The sequence below is a fragment of the Adiantum capillus-veneris genome, chromosome 1 (genome assembly GCF_014529385.1).
Source record: "Adiantum capillus-veneris isolate H3 chromosome 1, ASM1452938v2, whole genome shotgun sequence".
NCBI classification, from domain to species: Eukaryota; Viridiplantae; Streptophyta; class Polypodiopsida; order Polypodiales; family Pteridaceae; genus Adiantum; species Adiantum capillus-veneris.
The window spans coordinates 62,323,376-62,345,897 of NC_140931.1; the positions used below are offsets into that span (position 1 = coordinate 62,323,376).

Here is a 22,522-nt window from a genome sequence, read left to right on the forward strand (position 1 = left end):
TCTAATATCATCATAAGCCAGAACAAAAATGATATGAAATGATATATTAAGGACTTCAAAAGTCCAAAATGACCTATGAGACCAATTCATTACAAACTAATGAATTTGATACCATGTTTGGGTACAAAAAAGAGAAGATACTAAAATGAATCTAGAAGTGCTACTAGTTGGAACTATGTAAGGTATGTGTGACCATTGATACAATGGGTGCCCAATACAAGAGGGTCATACAATGGGTGAGGTATCCATCCTCATATGTACTAAAAATGTTGAGATAGTATGGCTCAAATCCTCTGCTCTAGTCTCCATCGTTGTTGTGAAGCTCCTCTCTGTAGTCGTGGGCGTCTCGATCTTTCTAGCTTCAATGCTCAATCAATGGGAGTACCGCGGGTGTGAGTATGAGTTAAGCTTTGCAGTGGTGGCTGCTCCTCTATCTGTAATGGAAATGGCCTATGAACTCTTTAGTTGCTACTCCTCTTAGCCTTTGAAAATCAACACTTACGTATCTACATCCGCAGCTCGAATCAATTAATTATAGACAATAGTGGAGTGGGTCTAATATTGCAGAATTGCCGAGGGCTAGCTCCTTTCGGACTTCTTATGGCTCAATAATGGTAAAGCCGTAGGCAAGTCTAAAAAGACCCCATTATTAAGACCAAAGCTCCCGAGATGAGCACCATATCCCCCATAGTAAACTCAACAAAACCGATAGTAGATCCCAATTCCACTTACCCTAAAATAATTAACAAAATCAACCATTGATAGGCTACTTAAGGATCTCTCTTCTTAAGCAAGAAAAGAGAAACCAAATGCTCTGATACCAATGTAATGGAAATGGCCTTTGAACTTTGAGAGTAGCGGAATTAGGAAATTAAAGAAAGCACTTTCGTGAGAATACTTTGTGAGCATAGAGGATGAACTTAATTGATGGTAGCAACATAAACATAGTATTTAGTTAACTTGGCATGAACAATACTTTTGCAAGAGAGAGAGTTTAGAGAGCATGACAACAGTTCAAGACCGGATTTATGTGGAGCCGGTCCCCCCTCCAATAGGCATTTGTATTATAGATTCTCCCATCAAGAGAGCCTTGGTACAATACAATCTTTGTGTTCCTTGTGACCTAGGTGATGTAATGAGGATGGAAAGCTTCATGCATCACGAGCATAACATGAACTTTGCAAAAAGTATTAACTATCCCAAGCCTCATCCCAAGGCCTCAAACACCTTCAAAGGTGGAGAGCTAGCGAAGAATGAGCGTAGGAAAGAAGAGGAAGAAACATTCCATAGGAGAAAGAAATAGTTCCTCACTTATCATCACTCTTCTTGCTAGCATACATAATAGCATAGTAATAAAGATTGAGAAGATGGCAAGCTTAAGCATTGAAGCATAGCTCTTGGTTGGATTTGCATTCCATAGCCAAGTTGGTGTAGGCTCTCAACTTCTCTACTAGCTTGGAGAAGGAGATGGAGCTCTTGCACTTTGCACTTCACACAATGAGTGTGTGTGGGAGAGTATACCCCCCAAGCTAGCCCCCTTCTTGCTTTGGTCGACCCCCCCTTGTAGTTCAAGCTTGAAGCTCATTACACCCATGCAAGACTGGCCAATCACATACAGGATACATTACAAGCAACACGGGTAGTCTTGGGACAAGTGTCCCACTTTTCCCTTTGAAGAGAGGACTTGATAAATGCAAAAACATTTCATTAAATCTACTAAATTATCATTGGACCCCTTGGGAGGCTAATCGATAGGCTTTAGGCACACCATGAGGTAACATGAGGAGGAACTTGACAAGTGTCCTATATGCTTTCTTTGTATATATGCTTTCTTTGTACCAAGCTTGCCTTGTGTGAGGGGGTGTGTTCTCTCTCTAGCCCCCTCTTGTAGGGCTCGCCCCCTCCATGTAGGGATAGTTGTTGACTTTGTGGAACACCTTACTCTCAAGCACCTTAGTCAGCAAGCATGACAAAGCACCTCAAGCTTGGGCAATGTTCCCACAAGCATCTCAAGCTCCCTAGTCGGCAAGCACCTCAAGCATCTTAGTCAGCAAGCACGACAAGCACCTTAGTCATCAAGCACGACAAGCCATAGTTACCCGAAATGGGAACGGGAAACGAGAGCACGAGGATCCGGAATGGGACGGGAAGAACGTGGAGGAGGAGAGGGGGCCGAAACGGGAACGGGGTCGGAACGGTCTACTAAAGTAAGGCTTGAACTACCTCCATTCAGCTTAGTCCCAAATAAACTCCTAAGCAACTCAAAAACTGCACCTAAATCTACCCCCAGACCTGCCCTCAAATTGCACCAAATATGTTCCCCAAACAACCCCAAATTTGCCCCCAAATACCTACTTCTGTCCGTTCCGCCGTTCCGTCTCATGTTCCTCCCATTCCGGAACACCGTTCCGGTTGCACCCTGTTACAAAACGGCGTTCCGTTCCTGACTCCGTTTGGGGAACGAGACTCGTCCGGAACACCATTTCGGAACATTTAGGCTGTGTTCCGCCCGTTCCCTGTTACACTGCGATAAGCACCTCAAACTTGGGCCCATCTCAAGCTCAGCCCTAGCTTACCTAAGGTCAAAGGACTTTTTAACACTAACCTTTGGATGTCTTTAATGATATACCTAGATGAATCCAGGATAGGCCCAAATTCACCCTTAAAAGGAAAGTGCAAGGTACAGACCCATGGTAGTCACTCACAAGACAATATAACCATCAGCTTCATCATGCATAGTATTGACTAAATACCACGACATCCCCACTAACGTCGTCAGTGCCCAATAGTGGGTGTAGAACTAGGTACTAACATATGCTCCCAAACACGACACACACCACACACACACACACACACATGAGCATACATCAACACAAAGTTCAGCGTACTGAGTTTCTGTCATGACTCCGGAGATCAAGGGTAGACTCAACCATAATGAAGCCTAGCACTAAAAGAAGCATTAAATCGAAAAAAAATAGCACAAAGTTGAGGTAGGTGATAGGGCATACGCACCGCAAAAGATTGAAAGAATTAGCACAATATCAATTGGTCGTAACTCGGACGAAAACTTCACAATGTGAAGTCTGCATTTCTGCTATACGACTAAAAAATATACCTAGATGAATCCAGGATAGGCCCAGATTCACCCTTAAAAGGAAAGTGCAAGGTACAGACCCATGGTAGTCTTTAATGAAGCTAACTCTAAGGTATTTTAAGCTCCATTGGGTAACCTTTGGAAGTCTTTAATGAAGCTAACTCTAAGGTATTTTAAGCTCCATTGGGTAGCCTTGCTCTTTGACATACCATCTCTCATTTGGACCCCTTTACCATTGGCCCCATGGTGAGATAGATCTGTAAGCACATGTCTATATTCTAATCCTTGTTCCCGTTTATTCTCCCACATTAAATGATCAGTTTGATATGAGAAAATCATTTGGGTTGGTTAGATATTATATTTTATGACACTATCTTTCTAGTGTCTAGTGTGAAGAAATCAGTAATCTGTCTTTGGGATTGTCTCTCCAAATCACCTCAGTAAACTATTTTTGTATCTGTGTAATTGTACTTTGGATGTCGAGATAGTATGCCTCGAATCTTCTGTTGTAGTCTATGAGGATGTTGTGAAACTTCTCTCCTCAATTGTAGGCGTCTCGATCCGCCTAGCTCCAATGCTCGGTCGATGACAGTACCGCAGGTGTGCGTATGAGCTGAGCTTTGCAACGTTAGCTGCTCCTCTATCTGTCCAGTGTCTAGTGTGAAGAAATCACTAATCTATCTTTGGGATTGTCTCTCTCGAGTTCTCAGTAAACTGTCTCTATGCCTGTGTAACTCAAGTAGATACAGTCCAAGACATCTCTAGTCCTAATAGCTCATGGCTCTAGAGAAGGGTCCGGAAACCTCTCTGAATAGACAATGGAAGCAACCCCATATCTCATAATACATTGTGCACTGACATATATAATGCATCTCCGTCTCTAGTTTTATTTGGCATAGGCGGCATATCCTCTAGCTGTTGGTATCCGTTTGAATCTACCAGTCTCAATCTCAAGCTCGTGTGAAGGTGTCAGTATCTAACCAATGGCACACCGTAACCCATGAGATAGATGTGTATCCATATAGCTGGGTCAATTCACAAACCCATCCCCTGTGAGTTGGAGAAGATGTTCTCTATAGAAAGCAATATTCATCCACAACTCCTAAGTCGGCTCTATCCATGTCCTCCTGGTGTCCAATTGGGTCAGGTCCTGGTAAATGAGTCTAGTAATCTCAACCTGCGTAAGAGACAGTGATGGTGCATCAAGGGAGTACTGAAAGGGAGGTAAGCTCTCAATATTGAATCCACGTATTTGGAACCTGTGTAAGAGACAGTGACGGTGCATCAAGGGAGTACTGAAAGGGAGGTAAGCTCTCCATATTGAATCCATGTATTTGGAACCATGATGGCATCTGTGCATACCAGCATGTTATGTCTCCCTGTAAAGCTAACTGTCTATAGGACTCAAGGGCCAATCTGGCATTTCTGTCTTTGGTAGTATCCCATAAGTTATGCATAATGGAGACAAATCTAGTAAGCGCCTCTATCTCCATAGGGGGGCACACACACACACACACACAGAGCCAAAGAAATTAGAAAGAAACAAAGCTTTGTAACATCTTCTAGAGGCTAAAAGTTGGCCTATGAGACAAAACAATGTACATGTGCGCCTTTTCTCGGTATCTAGAAAAGAGGGGGGAGGAGTCAAAAATAAGGCTGCTATAAAATATAATAATATACACTGACATGGGGGTGTGTGTACATGTGTATGAGGGATGAGGCGGATGGAGCTCTATGAAAGGTGCAACTAAAAAGGTCAATTGGATGACGATCAAGTATGCAAACCATAAGCAAAGATCCTTTTGATAAAGGGCAGCCACCAAACCTCTAATCTACAGTGATGCAACTCCCCTGAATCAGCCTCAAATTGTGAACATCCCTCCCAAGCAATAAAGCAACGCCTAGGGCTGCCCATCCCAGTGTGCAAAAGCCATGGCAACACACAACACAAGAGGAGAGGTAGTGCTGAGGAGAGAGAGAGAGAGAGAGAGAGAGAGAGAGAGAGAGAGAGACGCAAAGATTTTATAGAGAGAGAATGCTGCAAATGAAAAACATGAGAGGAGAGATCATGTACGGATCTGCGAACGCTCAAGACAAGAGAGAGAGAGAGAGAGAGAGAGAGAGAGAGAGAGAGAGAAATGAAATGAAATGTTATATTAACGTCTTCAAAAGGCCATAGTGACCTATGAGACCACAAAGTTACAAGGTGGTGGATCTGATACAAAGTCAGAGTAACAAAATAACCTAACAACAGTACAAAACAAAGATATATATTATGGGATTCTAGATTGGTTGATGTGAGCTAAGCCGAAAACTAAGCAAAAATGGGCGGCTAGTTGGGATAGCTGAATCACAAAAGATCTAGCATTGGTCGTTGGCGAATCTCATCAATTTCCTCCATGGTTAGTAGTCTGACCGGGCGTCGTGCATGCCTGGCCAGCGTGCTCTGAATCTTTTGACGTAGCCTCCGTCGATGCTGTGTAGTCCTTCGCAGTCGTGGGCGCTTGAATTTCCCCAGTTCCATCGCTCGGTCGTTCAGTGTGCCTCTTGCGTGAGACGAGGGGGAGCTCTGTTGTGGGAGTGGCTCTTGCGGCTGTCCCGTGTCTGCTTTGAACAAAGTTTGTAATCCGTCTTTCAGACTAGTTAGCCTCGCCATTCATCAGGCTCTCTCTGTGTCTGCGCAGCTCGAGCAAGAACAAACCATGGCATCTTTAATCTTCGTATCCCATTACTCTTGAGAGTGGTCCAAAACCCTCTCTAAACAAGCAATGGAAGCGGCCTCGTATCTCGTAGTAGACGGGGCAGTGGCATGTATAATGCAGCTCTGTCTCAAGTTCCATGTCACACAAGGGGCAAGTCCTGGCCTCTGCTTGTACTCCGCTGTATCTCCCAGTTTCAATCCGCAGCTGGTGAGACGATGTGCGTAACTGGCCAATAGCACATCGTATCCCATGAGACAAGTGGGTATCCATGTATCTGGGTCTCGTCACAACACCATCTTCCGCGAGCTGGAGAAGGTGCTCTCCGTAGAAAGCCATCTTCGTGCCCAGTTCTTGTGCTGGTTGTATCCATGTCCTCCTGGTGTCTAGCTGGGTCAGGTCTTGGCGGATGAGCTTGGTGATCTCCGAGTGTGTAAGAATGAGAGATGGTGCATCCAATGAGTATTGGAATGGTGGCAGCCTGTCTATGTTGAACCCATGCGCCTGAAACCATGATGTCATCTCCCCATACCAGCATGTTGTATCTCCTTGTATGGCTAACTGTCGAGAGGACTCAAGTGCTATGTGAGCATATCTGTCTCTGGGAAGTTCCCATGTGCGGTTTATGAAGGAGACTGATCTGATGAGCACCTCTACCACTAGTGGGGGGACCGCTAGCTCTGCTCGGATAATGGCCCGCGGTACTAATGCCTTGGCTCTAATGAGCCGCGAGATCATAGAGACGAGAGGTTCCCCCATCCGTCTGTCTGACCCGGCTTCCCGTGGTGATCCAATGAAGGTCCCCACATCTCAGCCCCATAGAGCAATGTTGAGGCCACCAAGGTCTCAAAGAGCCAGAGCTTCGTCCGGGGTTCCTGAAACTGAACCTGCGAGCACATCCTCTTCAATCTACCAAATGCTGCGTGGGCTCTAGTCGGTGTGGTCTCTGCTGCTCTTCTGAGTGAGAATGTGGGTCCAGTAAAAACCACTCCAAGGTAACTGTAAGCGTCTGTGTACTCCACAGTCTCCTGGCCGTATGTGAATGTAAGTGTTGATCTCCTGATCCACTGTGGGGTGGTATTAAACACCATAACCTTGGTTTTACCAAGGTTGACAGACAAACCACTTTCGTGGGCAAACATATGCAAAGCATCCAATTGGCGTTGCATTCCCTCAAGGGATTCAGAGATCAACACAATATCGTCCGCATATAACAAAAGTGGAATCCATGTCCCTGCCAACTATGCACCTTTATCCCCATCCATGTCAATGTAGTCAGAAACCTCATCCACATACATACCGAAAAGAGTAGGAGAGAGCGGGCAGCCCTGCTTCACCCCAATAGCGGAGTGAACCGGTATTGAGAGTCCCTCCGGGGTGCGTACATGCCCTACTACTGATCTGTATAATGCCATGATCCCCCAAATGAGCTCTGTGGGTACTCCCAGTTCTTGTAATCTGCGCATCAATCTAGCTCTGGGTACTGTGTCAAAACCTTTGCGGAAGTCCACAAAGCTACAATAGATCCATCTCCCATGAGATCTGCCTTCCTCGATGATGGCTCTGAGTGTCAAGATGTGGTCAAGAGTAGAGAAGCCTCTCTTGAACCCTGCCAACCCAGTTGCACGCATTCCTTCCCTCTGCCCATCTACTCAGCTGTTGCTCAAGAATGGATGCATACAATCGTGCCAGTGTGTGCCCAATCATAATAGTGCGATAATTCCCAAGCTCCATGGGGTCTCCTGACTTGAAGATAGGTACTATCGTAGATAGGCTCCAAGTGTCCGGTAGGCCCTCACACATGGCACGGTTAAACATAACTGCTAGAAGCTCTGCCAGTAGATCTTTGGCATGTATGAAATGCTGAGCGACTAAGCCATCATGATCATATGCTCTCCCAGTCCTCATCCTGTCAATAGCTTTCTTCACCATCTTAGCGGTGAAAAAAGCACATGTGTGTGGGCACGGGTCGGGGGGGTTGGGGAGGGCGGCTGTCTAGGTACTGTGTACAAAGATGATGCGTACTGACCCCAGGTCTCTGTGGAGGTAATAGCAAGGGGGGGGGGGGGGGGGGGGGGGGGGACGGCTCATGAAAGAGCCGCCACGCTTCACGCGAGTCTTGACTCAAGAATAGCTGATATAGATCCTGTTCGAGTGGAGCCAAAAAAGCCCTCTTCTTCCGCCGTACCAAGCGTCGGAAGTCAATCTGTGACTGTCTGTGAGTGACGTCCCCCAAAAGCACCTCCCTTTGAAGTCTGGCTCTAGTCTGGCGGCATTCCTCATTATACCAGCTGTTCTGAGCCATGCTCCCTGATCGGCGGCTCTGCTCATGCTGGGTGTGTGGGTATGCTTCTGCTGCTGCCTCATGTAATGTATGTGTCAGTATAGTAGTTAGCTCCTCTAGAGGTCACCCCGAGTCCTCAGCGCATAGGCGTCTGTAGATCCCGTCCATGTATACAGAATCCGTCTCCCGTGTAATGTGTAGCGAGTAGGGGCTGCTACCCGTGGCCTGTGTGCTACACTGAACTAGAAAGAGATGGTCATCGACACCAGAGCATGATCTACTGCTACCCCGACCAGTCTGGGCCCAACAGTGAGATCCTCCATACTAAAGATGAGATTTGGTTGTGCCATGACATAGTCCACTATGCGGGCTCCCTGCCTCTGAGGGAAACATGTAAAACCTCCCGCAGCAGGAAATCTCTATGGGCCGTTCAAGATGGCCAAATCATCTGCAGTGCCCATGTCTATCAGGTGTCGCCCATACTCGGTATATTCCACATCGTGTGATAGTCTGGACAGGCCCGTCTCCACAACATCGAGCTCTCTTAGCATCTCTTCTGAAGTATCATAAAAAACTGCCTGGTGATGGGCAGTCCTAGCATTGAAGTCCCCTAGGATGATAATGTCACCATCCCTAGAGAACTCCCATATGTCATTGAAACCGACCCGTAGGGCGGTAGGCGTTGGCTTTCACCCGAAATTCTTTACTTTAGACACACACACAGAGCACTTTGCAAAGAGAACCTGCGACGGGAATTAACACTTGAACACACACAAGGCTCGGAGCTAGAATGCCCCGAGCAGACACCGACAACCTGTAGGCCCCAAAATTGGCGCCCCTTTCCGTATTTCTTTATTCTTTAGGAGGGTAAATTACAAGGTAAGGTCCTGGGAATCCTTCACGTCTATCCACCTAGATACCATTTGCTTTGGCCAAATTTCGGTAGCATAACAGCCCCAAAACTTGCGCGAAACCAATTCCCCTGCTAGAACTCACTTGCACTGGCATATACCCTCTGATTCCTGTCACAAAACAGTAAATTCAGCACGCTGTATTTACTAGTTTTTGCCCTGTTTTCAGCCCCAAACAGTCCCCTAATTGTTCTCTGCCAGTGGGGCACGATTCCCAATGGTCCTGGCGTCCGTATGGCTGAAAAATAGTGAAATTATAGCGCATACACAGCGCTGATTTTGCACCTGTACGGTTAGGTTATGACCCTCACCAGTGCCTGCCTTGGAGCAGCAATTAGCTACCCCTGTTCCTGCTCAAGGAGGCTCTTGCCTCAGCACAAAAGCATGAGCCCACACAACTGTACATCAGTCAAATGAGTAGCCCTCTTGTGGGGTATCACATAACTGCACGTAGGGGAGAAAGAGAGCAGTGTGTAGTGTGCAGGGCATCACTCCTAGCACCACACTGTACATGAGAGGGAAAGGAAGCACTCCATAGCCCTTAACCTGTGACAGAAGCTGAAATGAGGCCTCTCCCAGCATAAAAATCAGCGCCCATTTTTCTGCAAGAGGAAACTGCATGAAATTTCGACACTTAGCGCATTTCCAAGCATTTTCCCATTTCGGGTTCGCCGCTTAAAAATATCCCAACCGACGCGTCAGTTGACTTCGCGGCAGAGTTATAAAATGTTCCCCTAGTCATACCGGAATAATGACGCGAACACATTTCACGGCCCAAAATAGCAGTTCCCTAAATTTTAGGAGATGCTTCCGTTGGGCTCCCACTCGTCTTCTGACCATCTATCCTCATTGGGACCGCATCCAAAAGTGCAATGTGGCCCAACTGTCGGATACTTTTTGTTGGTAGTCCCACCTTGACTTTACGCCTTAATTGAGTTCACTTCCTAGTATCCACCAACTTGCTAAGTGCGACGGGCGGGACCTATATGATCTTGCTCTGAGCCTAGACATCCTCTTACCATACGAATTCCAGTGCCGACCACTTCCCGTCTGCGGGTGAATCTACCGTTCACATTGGCCATACATTGTCTGACCGTTTGCTACTTCGAAAAGAGGGTCTCAAAACAAATAAAATAAACCCCATTGGAAAGAACCAACAACCAAGGTTACCAATTGCCACATCTCTGTGACATGGTTAATAACTGCCACGTCCTCGTGACATACCCCCCTCTTGAAATCGCAAACGTCCTCGATTGCATACCATAAATACACGCCATTGATGATCTTGTGCCATTTCCATCTATGGCACTGAATTCATATGTACATTTGATGTACTAGCTCTATCATTACCCCTCCTTTGCACACGTTGGGTTGGGGCATAAGTAGGCTGTAACCTAAAGGCTTCAAGGTAAAGCTGCAATACATTTGGTGACTCTGACAGTTCATGCTCTTCCATCCACTTTGCATCCATAGGTGGATAGTTCTTGAACTTCACCAAATAGCGTCTTGCAACTTGTCTTTTAACTTTTCCGTACTTATGTGCCAAAACTTGCTCAGGTACCAGGATCTCATCAAGTTCCTAAACTTCTGGCTGATCCTCAACTGGCATATCTTCTGGCACATCACCCACGAAGGGTCATAGAAGACTCACGTGAAACGCATTATGAATCTTCCATGCATCAGGCAATTTCAGCCTATAAGCCATATCGCTGATCTTGTCAAGCACTTGGAAAGGCCCGTAGTAACGCATGCTGAGCTTAGGAAACAGTCGTTCCTTGCCCTTCATCTTCTTTAATCTTGCCTTTTCGAACCTTAACAGAACCCAATCACCAGGTGATAGTAAAAATTCACGACGGTGACGATCAGCCGCCTTTTTCTGCTTTGCCTGAGTCTTCTCCAAGGCAACTTTAATCTTCTTATACATCTCGTCCATGTTCTCAACAAATCGATCTGCCTCAAAAATCTTGTCCTTTGTATGCAAAATGGGAAGAACCTTTTTGCCGCCTTCAACAATCTCAAAAGGTGCTTTGCCAGTAGACGAATGCACCGTATTATTGTACGCATACTCAAGCATAGGCAAATACTGTTCCCACTTGCCCTTATTATCTAACACATAGCATTTCAGCAGATCTAAGACAGTAGAATTAGCCTCGTCTGACTGTCCATCCTTGTCTTTGGTGGCCTTTTCTGACCCCTGTGGCGCATCAGAAGCCGTCTTCACAAAGGGCTTCTTCGCTGAATTTTTCTTTTGTTGCCCTCCTTTGTCACTGCTCGGAAATCCACTGTCCTCTCCTTTCAACAAGGCAAGACCAGTGTTCGCAACTTCCATAAGCTGAGTAAGGGTAGCCACTCTGTTCTTTGTACAGTAATCGCGAAGCCCTTTAGGCAGCCCACAACAGTACTTCTCTATCTGCTCTGTCAATGGCACAAATCTGTAGGAGGTCACTGAGAGTAATGCTTTACAAAACCTCCTACTGTACTCCAGCAAGCTCTTGCACGAAGCTGAAGTAAGCTGGTGCCAATCTGTCAGGACATCGGCTTCAAATTCATTTGATAGCCAAGCAGATGCAAACATTTGCTTGAAATAAACCCAAGTGGCAGGTGCCTGTCCTTGCATTAACAATGTCGTCCACCATGTAAGCGCATTGTCCTTTAAGAAAGTGGCAGCTTTCCTGACCTTCGAGGCCTCTGTAAAATTCCCTCCCGCATAAGCTGTATCAAACTGCTGGAGGAAAGTGAGTGCCTCTCTTATCCTCGAAACCACTGAAGGTACTGAACTTTACCGCTGCACCACCTTCTTTGTAAGCCTTCGGCTTCTCTAGTGCCCCCAAGTTGTCATACGGGATGGTCTGCAACATGGGCACTGTACTAGGCATGATCGGCACGTGTTGGCCATTCACATTTTGCATCAGAGGTGCGATATCTGGCTGCTGTCCAGAAAAACCAGCCATGCCAAAATGACCCTGTGGCACCCCAAACTGTCCCTGGTTGCAGTGGAAACCTTGCTGCATGCTGATACTACCATACATGGGGTTTGGCATGATGCCTTGCATACCCCCGAACCTTGTTCCTGGCATGTACGGCTGACTTCCAGACGCATAACCAGCCATACTTTGGAACACTGATCCACCCCCGAAATACCCAGGATGTACCGTGGGTGGTGGAAAAACTGAGTGCATAGCCTGGTATCCAACTCCCTGCCCATTCAAGACAGCATGCTGGCTCTGAAAGGTGGCGGGCTGAACTGGCATAACCTGTGGAATAGGCGTTCTAGCCACCTGTTCAAGCACGGGAGAAACCTGCTTTGGAGCCCCCAACTCCGCAACATGCGAGTGTTCCCTTTCCTCCTGCGCCACATGAAGTACCTGGGCTTGAGCTTCAACAAGCTCCGTACACGGCGTAGGTTGCCTATTTTGCTGTTGCATAGGTGGCGCTTGCAAGAATTCCATGAACCTCGGATTCTGCACCAGCTGCGAAAAGACATTCACCGCAGCAACTAACTGAGTCTTGAACGCATCATCCTCAAGTTGCCCTGTCATAAAGCCCTGTACTACTGGAGGGACATTCACGTTGACAGGTGGTACAGACTGACGTGGCCGTGAGCTCTCGCCAATCTCAAAAACCATAGGAACCTTCCCTGTCCTTTGAAGAGGAACCCTCTTCCATAATTCCCTTCCCCTTGTCGGCCATAGTGTAATCCCCATGTTCCTGCACTCTGTGTCTTTATCCCAAAACAATCCAGGCTCACTCTTTAAGGAAAAAGTGATTGATGTCCAGGCGACGGAACCATGAAACCGGCCCGTAGGGCGGTAGGCGTTGGCTTTCACCCGAAATTCTTTACTTTAGACACACACACAGAGCACTTTGCAAAGAGAACCTGCGACGGGAATTAACACTTGAATACACACACGGCTCGGAGCTAGAATGCCCCGAGCAGACACTAACAACCTGTAGGCCCCAAAATTGGCGCCCCTTTCCGTATTTCTTTATTCTTTAGAAGGGTAAATTACAAGGTAAGGTCCTGAGAATCCTTCACGTGTATCCACCTAGATACCATTTGCTTTGGCCAAATTTCGGCAACATAACAGCCCCAAAACTTGCGCGAAACCAATTCCCTTGCTAGAACTCACTTGCACTAGCGTATACCCTCTGATTCCTGTCCAAAAACAGTAAATTCAGCACGCTGTATTTACTAGTTTTTGCCCTGTTTTCAGCCCCAAACAGTCCCCTAACTGTCCTATGCCAGTGGGACACGATTCCCAATGGTCCTGGTGTCCGTATGGCTGAAAAACAGTGAAATTACAGCGCATACACAGCGCTGATTTTGCACCTGTACGGTCAGGTTATGACCCTCACCAGTGCCTGCTTTGGAGCAGCAGCTAGCTACCCCTGTTCCTATTCAAGGAGGCTCTTGCCTCAGCACAAAAGCATGAACCCACACAACTGTACATCAGTCAAATGAGTAGCCCTCTTGTGGGGCATCACATAACTGCACGTAGGGGAGAGAGAGAGCAGTGTGTAGTGTGCAGGGCATCACTCCTAGCACCACATTGTACATGAGAGGGAAAGGAAGCACTCCATAGCTCTTAACCTGTGATAGAAGCTGAAATGAGGTCTCCCAGCATAAAAATCAGCGCCCATTTTTCTGCAAGAGGAAACTGCATGAAATTTCGACACTTGGCGCATTTTCAAGCATTTTCCCGTTTCGGGTTCGCCGCTTAAAAATATCCCAACCGACGCGTCAGTTGACTTCGCGGCAGAGTTATAAAATGTTCCCCTAGTCATACCGGAGGTAATGACGCGAACACATTTTACCGCCCAAAATAGCAGTTCCCTAAATTTTAGGAGATGCTTCCGTTGGGCTCCCACTCGTCTTCTGACCATCTATCCTCATTGGGACCGCATCCAAAAGTGCAATGTGGCCCAACTGTCGGATACTTTTTGTTGGTAGTCCCACCTTGACTTTACGCCTTAATTGAGTTCACTTCCTAGTATCCACCAACTTGCTAAGTGCGACGGGGGGGACCTATATGATCTTGCTCTGAGCCTAGACATCCTCTTACCATACGAATTCTAGTGCCGACCACTTCCCGTCTGCGGGTGAATCTACCGTTCACATTGGCCATACAATGTCCGACCGTTTGCTACTTCAAAAAGAGGGTCTCAAAACAAATAAAATAAACCCCATTGGAAAGAAACCAACAACCAAGGTTACCAGTTGCCACATCTCTGTGACATGGTTAATAACTGCCACGTCCTCGTGACAGTCATCATCCAGAATAGAGAAAGGGGACTGTCCTCTGGGTGATGCATAAGCTGATGTACTCGGGAGAGAGAGAGAGAGAGAGAGAGAGATGACCCAAGCAATGGCTATGATGCAAGTGAATGAAAAAAATACAAAGGGGGAATGGTCCCTATATAGGAACCACCGGCCTACCCGACTCCCCCACTAGAAACCACACGACCCAAAAATGGGGGCGCCTTGAAAAAAAATATGCCACATCAACAATGAATAAGAATATGGCTAAACAACGATGACCCTAAACTACCACCCCAAATGACCTAGGACCCTTCATGCAAGCCTACTGGGTTGGACACATACATGGCTCAAATCGACAGAACAGGTACATCTACCTCAAATATGGCACGACACAACCACAAAACATCCCTAACTCCCTAATCTACTCCTAGGAGATATTGGAGCCATCAACGGACAGAAGATATAACTCTTAACACCCCCTCTCAGGTCTTGGATGGGAAACCAATCCAAGGGTGTTGGCATGAAAGGATAGTGTCGCATGTGGTAGAGACTAACTCCAAATTCCTTGGGTAGGATCTCTGTCGTACAAGGAGTATAATTGTCATGGCTACTTGCGGTATTAAGACATCCACAATGAGGATAACAAGTGTCACCAATTCTCCCTCTTTGAAAAGATATAAATCTGGGTATGCAGATGAATGAAGAAAAAAAAGCCGCAAGAAGAAAGCACATATCTTTTGGTACCACAGTTGAGGAGCTTGCTTTAATTGACTGAGGGCCTTTCACAACCTATAAACCTTGTCACACGATCTTGGAACTGAGAAACCTCTATAGAGGTTGCTCCACATACACCTCCTCCTCTAAGTGGCCGTTGAGAAATGCGGACTTGACATCCATCTGGAACACAAGCCATCGATGATAGGCTGCTAGAGCAAAAACTGTTCGTATAGTCAATATACATGCAGTTGGTGCATAGGTTTCGTCCTAGTCCAGACTCCACTCCTAGGCACTAAGAAAAGCCCTTGGCTACTAAGCAAGCCCTATGCTTGTCCAATGAACCACCTGATTTGAACTTGGTCTTGTAGACCCACTTGATACTGATGACCTTCCGCTTATGTGGCCTCGGAACTAACTCCCATGTGGCATTCCTCTCAATGGAATCAAGCTCTGCCTACGTGGCTCCCTTTCACTTTGGTTATGAGAGTGCCTACTCAGCCCCTTGCCATTGAGGACATCATGGCATAGTTCACTACAATAAAGCTCCATCTATCTCAACTTTCTGCAACCATCCTCATAGTACCCAGTGCACGCCAATTGTGGAAAATCTATAGTCATAGCATCTTACAGAGTACCCAACATCCACAGGTCTGCCCCCACTCTCGAGAACTACTAGTATCTCCTTATCCTTTGCATTATGATAAGAACCTACACCACCTCAAGGCTGTGCATCGCTTTCTGAAGCCGAGGGACACGAACCGGAGAAGAGGGTCCATTACCGGGAGGAGAGCTGATGAGCTCTCTTTGGCCGAGTTTTTGGCATGTCGTAAGTGAGAAGCTTAAAAGTTGAAATGTTCCAATGTACTGCCCACTATGCACATGCCTATTGTCCTCACTACTCTTGTGATGTCAATAGATGAGGATGCAACCAATAAAGAAACTTCACGTTTGCCTACATAAATATGCTCATTTGGGAGCGTCTTGTGCACCTCCTATGGCAAGCACAAGAGGCCAGCCTCCAAAGTGTTGCATCGTGGGTAAGGGCCCAACATGAGAGATTGTTTCTTGGGAGCCATAGTTCTAATAAGAATGCTCATCCAAAACAAACCTTGCAAAAGCATAACATCAATATTCTCGACAGTCACAACAAGATAGAGATTACACGCCAATAGGGTCCCACACAACCCTCTCATTGGATCCCTGCTCCATTTCTAAAGTGGGGTTTGCTTCTTATTGCATAAATGACGTGTGCGAGGATCATACCTCCATGCTCATCCAATAATGATGGTACCTTCCATGGAGATTCAATTAGACGACGACTTGGCACCGACTCCCACTCTCCTCTAGTGATGCACCTTTTGGGGCTTAAAAAAGGAGTCTCCCAGGACTAATCTGAATTCCCTTTTCTAGCCGCTGCTGATGGTGTCTCCAAATCTGAAAAGGGGATCTGCTACTGAATCAACATCTGAGAATGACAGCTCCCTCAAGGCTGAAGTTCTCCTACGAAAAGCAAATGAAAGAGGCTTGCTTTGGCAGCTGAGAATGGCTGCTCCCTCAAGGCTGAAGTTCTCCTTCAACAAGAAGATAAAAGAGGCTTGCTTTAGAAATCCAACTACTTACTGCTGGTGGCTTGGGGGCTGGCTATGGCTGGCAGCTATAAATCCTCAAAGGCACAGCTATGTAGAAGTCGTCTTCATGAGAGATCTGATGCATCCAGGACCAATTCTAGGGCTGGATAGCCAAGATCTAGCACCTCGTGGTCAAAGGCAAGGCAATTAAGATGCAGGGGGTGCCAAACAAAGACTGTTTCTGCTGCTAGTAGCTGCAGGCGCCTAGAAACCCTGAGGCTACACTTCTATCTTCTTCTCATGAATGCCCCACATCAGCCCAAAGCTGCCTTTACGCCAATCCAGAAAAAAGATTGGCCTAGATGTTCCTAAACTTACAAAAGAGATAACTTGGATGCCAAGTCATCATCAGTTTGACCTCCGAAGAAATAGCAGCAAAAAAGCACAAGCCTTCCGCAAATCCATGTAGATGTCACTACAATGGTTTTGGAGTCTCATCTCACAAGCAAGAGAGAAGAATTCTAATTTTTCTTCAATTTCAAACTTAAGGCGATGTTGGTGCACAGAAATATTTTGGTGAATGTTTAAGATCAAAGCAAGAACCTCAAGATCTGTGTTGAACTTGCCAGCTCTACGCACAAAACCAGCAAGCAAACGTAGAATGAATATATCCAAAGCAATTGCCGCTCGAACACCTGGCCGTTGTACTTTGACGGCTACAGTTTGCCCATTTACTCGCAGACGAGCCTGATACACCTGTCAATGCAGCATACACCTTCCAAATCAAGAAATTAAGTAGAGAAAAACAGTCCATTACCTAACTCAAAACCAATGTTCATAAGAAAATGAGTACCTGACCAAGAGATGCTGCTGCTACAGGCTGCGGAGTGATCTCAGAAAATATTAAATCTACTGGTAATCCCAGCTCTTGTTCTATTGTCTTCAAAGCAGCATCAGTTGCAAAAGGTGCAATCTGGTCTTGAAGTAGTGAGAGCTCTTCTAGATATGCAGGAGGTATCACATCCTGCAGACAATTTTTAACATCAAATGCTTCAGAGGCAGTGCGCAGATCATCAAAAGGGGATAAAATAGCGAGAAGCCAGAGATCAAGCTCGATTGCAAAATTTGTTCAACTTACAGGCCGTGATGAGACTGCTTGGGCGATTTTGACAAAAGCCTGCACTCAAACCCAGCACCAAGCTAAGATGGCAGGCAATGTTCAGCTTCATTAAAACACTAAGACAACATGAACACCCCTAGGATATTAGCCAACTCATGTAACACTAAACAAACACAAGATTCCTTATAACACTATAATTCAAGAAGTTGATTTGGCCAAGAGTATGTCCTGACAGAACCATCCAAAACTTACTATTAAAGCCCAATCAAAACTCTTCATAAAAGCAAACAAAGCCACTAAGTCACATATGGACAATTGCAAAGTCACAATGTCAGATGTACATACAGGGCCCAATTGCACTAGTGCCGCACGCAGCTCTCCTGCCCGCTTCTACAAAAGAAGAAATAAACCCAAGTCACTACAGAATACTAAAAGCCAGAGTCATTAAACTTTCAGGATGAAACAAGCCTCCCTTTGGAAATGAATTTATTGCTTGTTTTCCAAGCTTGGCAGTAGTAATTTAAATGCAGACTGAACATTCAAGAAACTACAACAATGCCACTGTAATGACTGAAACTACAACAATGGCGCTGAAAGGACTTGAGGTTTTTGAGCTAGCAATTTCCTTGCCCTGTCCAGAATACAGTCACAAGGGGTAAAATTCCATTCTATATACATAAATTATTTAAATTTTTCAATGCAAGACCCCTCAAGATCACCCTTGGACCAAAAGAAGTATGAGCTAGCTCAATTTTGAGACCAGTTAACGTTAAAAAAATGTCTGCCAAATATCATTTTGATGTTCAGGTAGCTACAAGCAAGGTAGTTGCATACAAGAAATCTGGGAAAAGTACCCAGAACCTAGGAGGCTGGAACCACCGCAAAGTTGTACCATACGTGCCGTACCAATCCCATCCATACAATATGTCTATACCGTACGGATCCGTACGTGTGGCATTTCTTTAAAAGAAAAATTCCCGGCCTGAATATCTATGTGAGGTTGCTTAAGTGGGTCGAGATTTCTTATACCTTTTACCAGTGATCCCGGGGAAGGCCCTTTTTTGGCCAAGGACTGCCGGAACGGCGTTCCGGACACTTGCAGGTGGACGGAACCTTCCGGAACAGCCGGACGTTCCAGGTGGCAGTCTCTTACCGGAACGGTCCGTTGAGGAACAGGCGGAACTCGGCCGGAACGGCAAGGGAAATTTTTCCTCAATAAGGCAAAAAACGCCATCATTTTAAGAACACCCTTACTTCCCCCCTCCCCACCCCTTCACATCTCCATTCAAGCTCTCAAGCTCTCTCCCTCTCAAAACTCAAGCTCCCTCTCGAGTCTCAACTTTCAAGCTCTCTCCCTCTCCAACTATAGTAGGTTGAAACAACCTTCAAATAGGGTTATTTGTTAGTAGTAGCAATCAAAGAACTCTATTGTTGATTAAGCCTGAGCTTGGAAAGGTGAAGAAGGCTCGCTGCTGCTGTCCTCTCCCTCGCCGTCTCGTTCCAGCTTCCACATGCACACCCCCCCCCCCCCCAACCTGCTGCCCTGCGGTGCGCAGCCCCACTGCCTGCCCGCCCATTTTGCCCTATACGCGTGCTGCCCAGTCCTGAGCTGTGCGCAGCCTGCCCGCCTGCCCCCCAGTCCCCCCCCCCCCGCAAAACCCCCGCCTCGCATCCGCCGTTTTCTGCTTGACTGAGATCATCATCTTCCTCAACGTACTCGGGCGCAGAAGGCCTCCTCTCGTCAACGACTCTTCGCCTTTCTTCACAGCAGCAGACACAAATGGAGGCTCAAGCTCCGCCACAGAGGGACTCCTCCGAAGTTCCCTCACCCGACCCCGCTGAGCCCACCATTCGACTTGCTCTTTCACCAACAGAGCAAGCGAGCCTAGCCGCAGAGGTAGAGCGCTCGCAGGCCACTTCTGTCATCTGCAAGATTCTCGGCACCAAACCTAGCAGAGGAGAGCTGCGTGACCTTCTCCAGGCCCGCCTTCTCGCAGAGGTGGGCAAGATCTTAGACGTTCAGATCCTCCAAGGCTACTATCAAATCGAGTTTGAGACCTCCAAGATGGCGTCCAATGTCATCGCCATGAGCCCCTTGACCATCTGAGCGGTTCGCGCTCACTTTCAACAGTGGAGACATGGTTTTGACCCTCCTTCAGATGTTTTGGTAGAGGAGGCAGACATTCCCATCTCCGTCTGCTTTCCTGGTTTGCGGAGGGAGTACCTACCACTTTTGTCCAGGATAGGCTCAGTGATTGGGACTGTCCTGGAGACACCTCGCACGACAGCCTCAGTAGCTGCCAAGGTGGCCGGCATTCTCTCAGTTCGCGTTCTGGTTAGGGACACACACTCTCCCGAAGGTCATCCTCCTTCCTTGAGTGAGTGGGGGTTGATTTAGACAGAACGTGGAGTATTCGGGCCTCCCAAACCAATGCTTCATTTGTCGACAAATGGGCCATCTTGCAAAGGCCTGTCCACGGAGGAGGCCCCGACCTTCACCGCAGACTCAGCCCCAGCTTGCAAGGGCTGGCCAGCAGCCACATTGTTCGTGGTCAACGACGGCAGGGGCCACAGCGATAGCCTGGCACCTAGAGTGGTCCTCAGGCGCCTGCCCAACAGTAGTGGGCTCCCACGGGGAACCGATTCGGACCTCTTGAGCAGGACGAGGTCCCTGCCCCAAGCCCCACCTCAGCTTCACCCTCAAGAGCCCCTCCTCTCCCCGACTTCCCTCTCTCCTCATCAGCCTCCCCCCCGCCTTCTGCTCCCGCCGCCTCTCCCCCTCGCCCCTCTACCTTTGTCAATCCCTCCCGCCCCTCTTCTCCCCCACTCCTCTGCTGCTACACCCCCCCCACTCCCGCTCCAGTTCCACAGTCAACTCAGGAGGCAAGGCCATCTCCGACTACTAGGATAGCTCTTGGCAACGCCTTTGCCACAAGTCGCTTGGCGAGAGAGGGATAGCCTTTCTTGTAACCCCCTCTACAGGTACAGACGTCTCCCAGTCCCTCGTGGTCTGACGAGCTTCGACATTCGGTGTCGATGGGACTTCTTTGCCTACGATTTTACACGCTTTCTCGGCGACTCCTCATCAGCGTCAGAGGGGCCAACTGCGTCAGGAGCTTCAACGTTGCCTTGTGGGAGGAGAGATTGATCTCCTTATGCTACAGGAGCATCATCTGCGTGAGAGCCACATTAGACGTTGTGGTCAGCTCTTGCGTGGACGATATGATACTTTTTGGTCAGCTGCTTTTGGACCTGGAGGCATCCAAGGTGGAGTATGTATGAGTATTGCAGATTCTTTGCAGCAGGCCATTGTGGGCATAGGGATAATTGTGCCAGGCAGGGCTCAGTGGATCACTCTGCAGGTTCAGGGTTACCTTGTGGGCTTCCTGAACATATATGCGACCAATGTGGCGAGTGCACGAGCAGAGTTTTGGTCACAGATTGTTGAGTCTCTACCGCAGGCAGAGCAGTGCTGCATAGGGGGTGACTTCAACATGTTGGAGGACCCTTCTGACAGGATTGGTGGTAGCCATGCTACTATGCATGGAGTTGAGCAGGCAGCTTGGGAGAGGTTTTATATGACTGAGGGTTTCGGATGTGTGGCACCACTCTAGCTTTGTGAGGTCCCCAGACAGCCTGGCCTTCTCTCGTTCGGACCGCACAGTGGGCGGAGTGAATCTATCGCGAATAGATCGCTTCTACACTAGTGACCATTTCTGTGACTTGGATGGGACAATTGGCATTCTAGTAGGGACTTCCTGCTCGGACCATGCACCAATGATCCTCACAGTGGCAGATAGACAGAGGAGGGGGAGCACGATGCTTCGCATCTCTCAAAGGGTCTTGCTGGACTCTGCACTCAGAGAGCGAGTAGAGGCTCTCTGGACAGAGAGCTTGGACATGCAGGATTCTCCTGCTGACAAAGTGGCCTCAAGACTAGCTCAGCTTAGTCGCTTCTTTCTCCAAGAGTCTTTGGCTTGCCTGGCTGCAGTGAGAGAGGAGGAGCAACGTCTCAAACGGGACGTTGCTTCCTTGCAGAGGATGCAGGAGCAGCATCCAGACAATCCTGGTTGGAGGAGCAGTTAAAGCAGGCTCATCAGGAGCTTGTTAGCACAGAGGAGCCGCGCCATGAGTTTGCTTTCCATCGACAGGCATCTCAGTGGACACAAGTGGGTGATAAGAGTGACTGGTGCTTTCTGTCACCAGCATGTGACTACTATCTATCCTTTTTGTTAATTTCTTTCTTATTATTTATTTACTTACACTTTTTGGAAACACCCCTCGGAAAATCTAACTGCCGTGCATTGCATAGCTAGTGTGGAACTGTCCAGAGGGAGTCCAAGCCTGAGGGCAAGAGAGCACTAAGGTTGGACACAGACTATGGTTAGCCAAAGTGGGGTCATTGACTAGCCAAAGTGGAATCCTTTGCTACAGAGGCTACATTTCAATTTTGGGTGTGGCTGTAGTGTACTAAGGGGGTTAGATGACCTAGAAAGATACAATGGCAGCATCTCCTAAAATTTAGGGAACTGCTATTTTGGGACCTGAAAATGTGTTTGCATCATTACCTCCGGAATGACAAGGAGAACATTTTCTTACTCTGCCGTGAAGTCAACTGGGCAACCGGTTGGGAGATTTTTAGGCGGCAACCCCGAAACGGGAAAATGCTTGTAAATGCGCCAAGTGGCACATTCTGGTGCACTTTCCTCATGCAAGAGAAGGTGGCGCTGAATTTAAGCTGGGAGAGGCTCATTTGCAGATTTTGTCACAGGTTAAGAGCTATGGAGTGCTTCCTTTCCCTCTTATGTACAGTGTGGTGCCAGGAGTGATGCCCTGCACGCTACGCACTACCCTCTCTCTCCCCTATGG

General features: G+C 47.4%; 1 protein-coding gene across 1 annotated transcript in view; it reads right to left on the reverse strand.

Moving 5' to 3' along the window:
* The window catches only part of LOC147464887 (Protein kinase superfamily protein), a 121,466-nt gene that overhangs the window by 64,283 nt on the left and 34,661 nt on the right, over positions 1-22,522 (reverse strand). Inside the window, exons 2-5 of the mRNA XM_086516982.1 lie at positions 17,999-18,043; positions 17,672-17,710; positions 17,387-17,557; positions 17,137-17,289 (exon numbers count right to left, since the gene is read on the reverse strand). Of these exons, the coding sequence (XP_086373108.1) occupies positions 17,137-17,289; positions 17,387-17,557; positions 17,672-17,710; positions 17,999-18,043 (408 nt within the window). The remainder of the gene's footprint in view (positions 1-17,136; positions 17,290-17,386; positions 17,558-17,671; positions 17,711-17,998; positions 18,044-22,522) is intronic.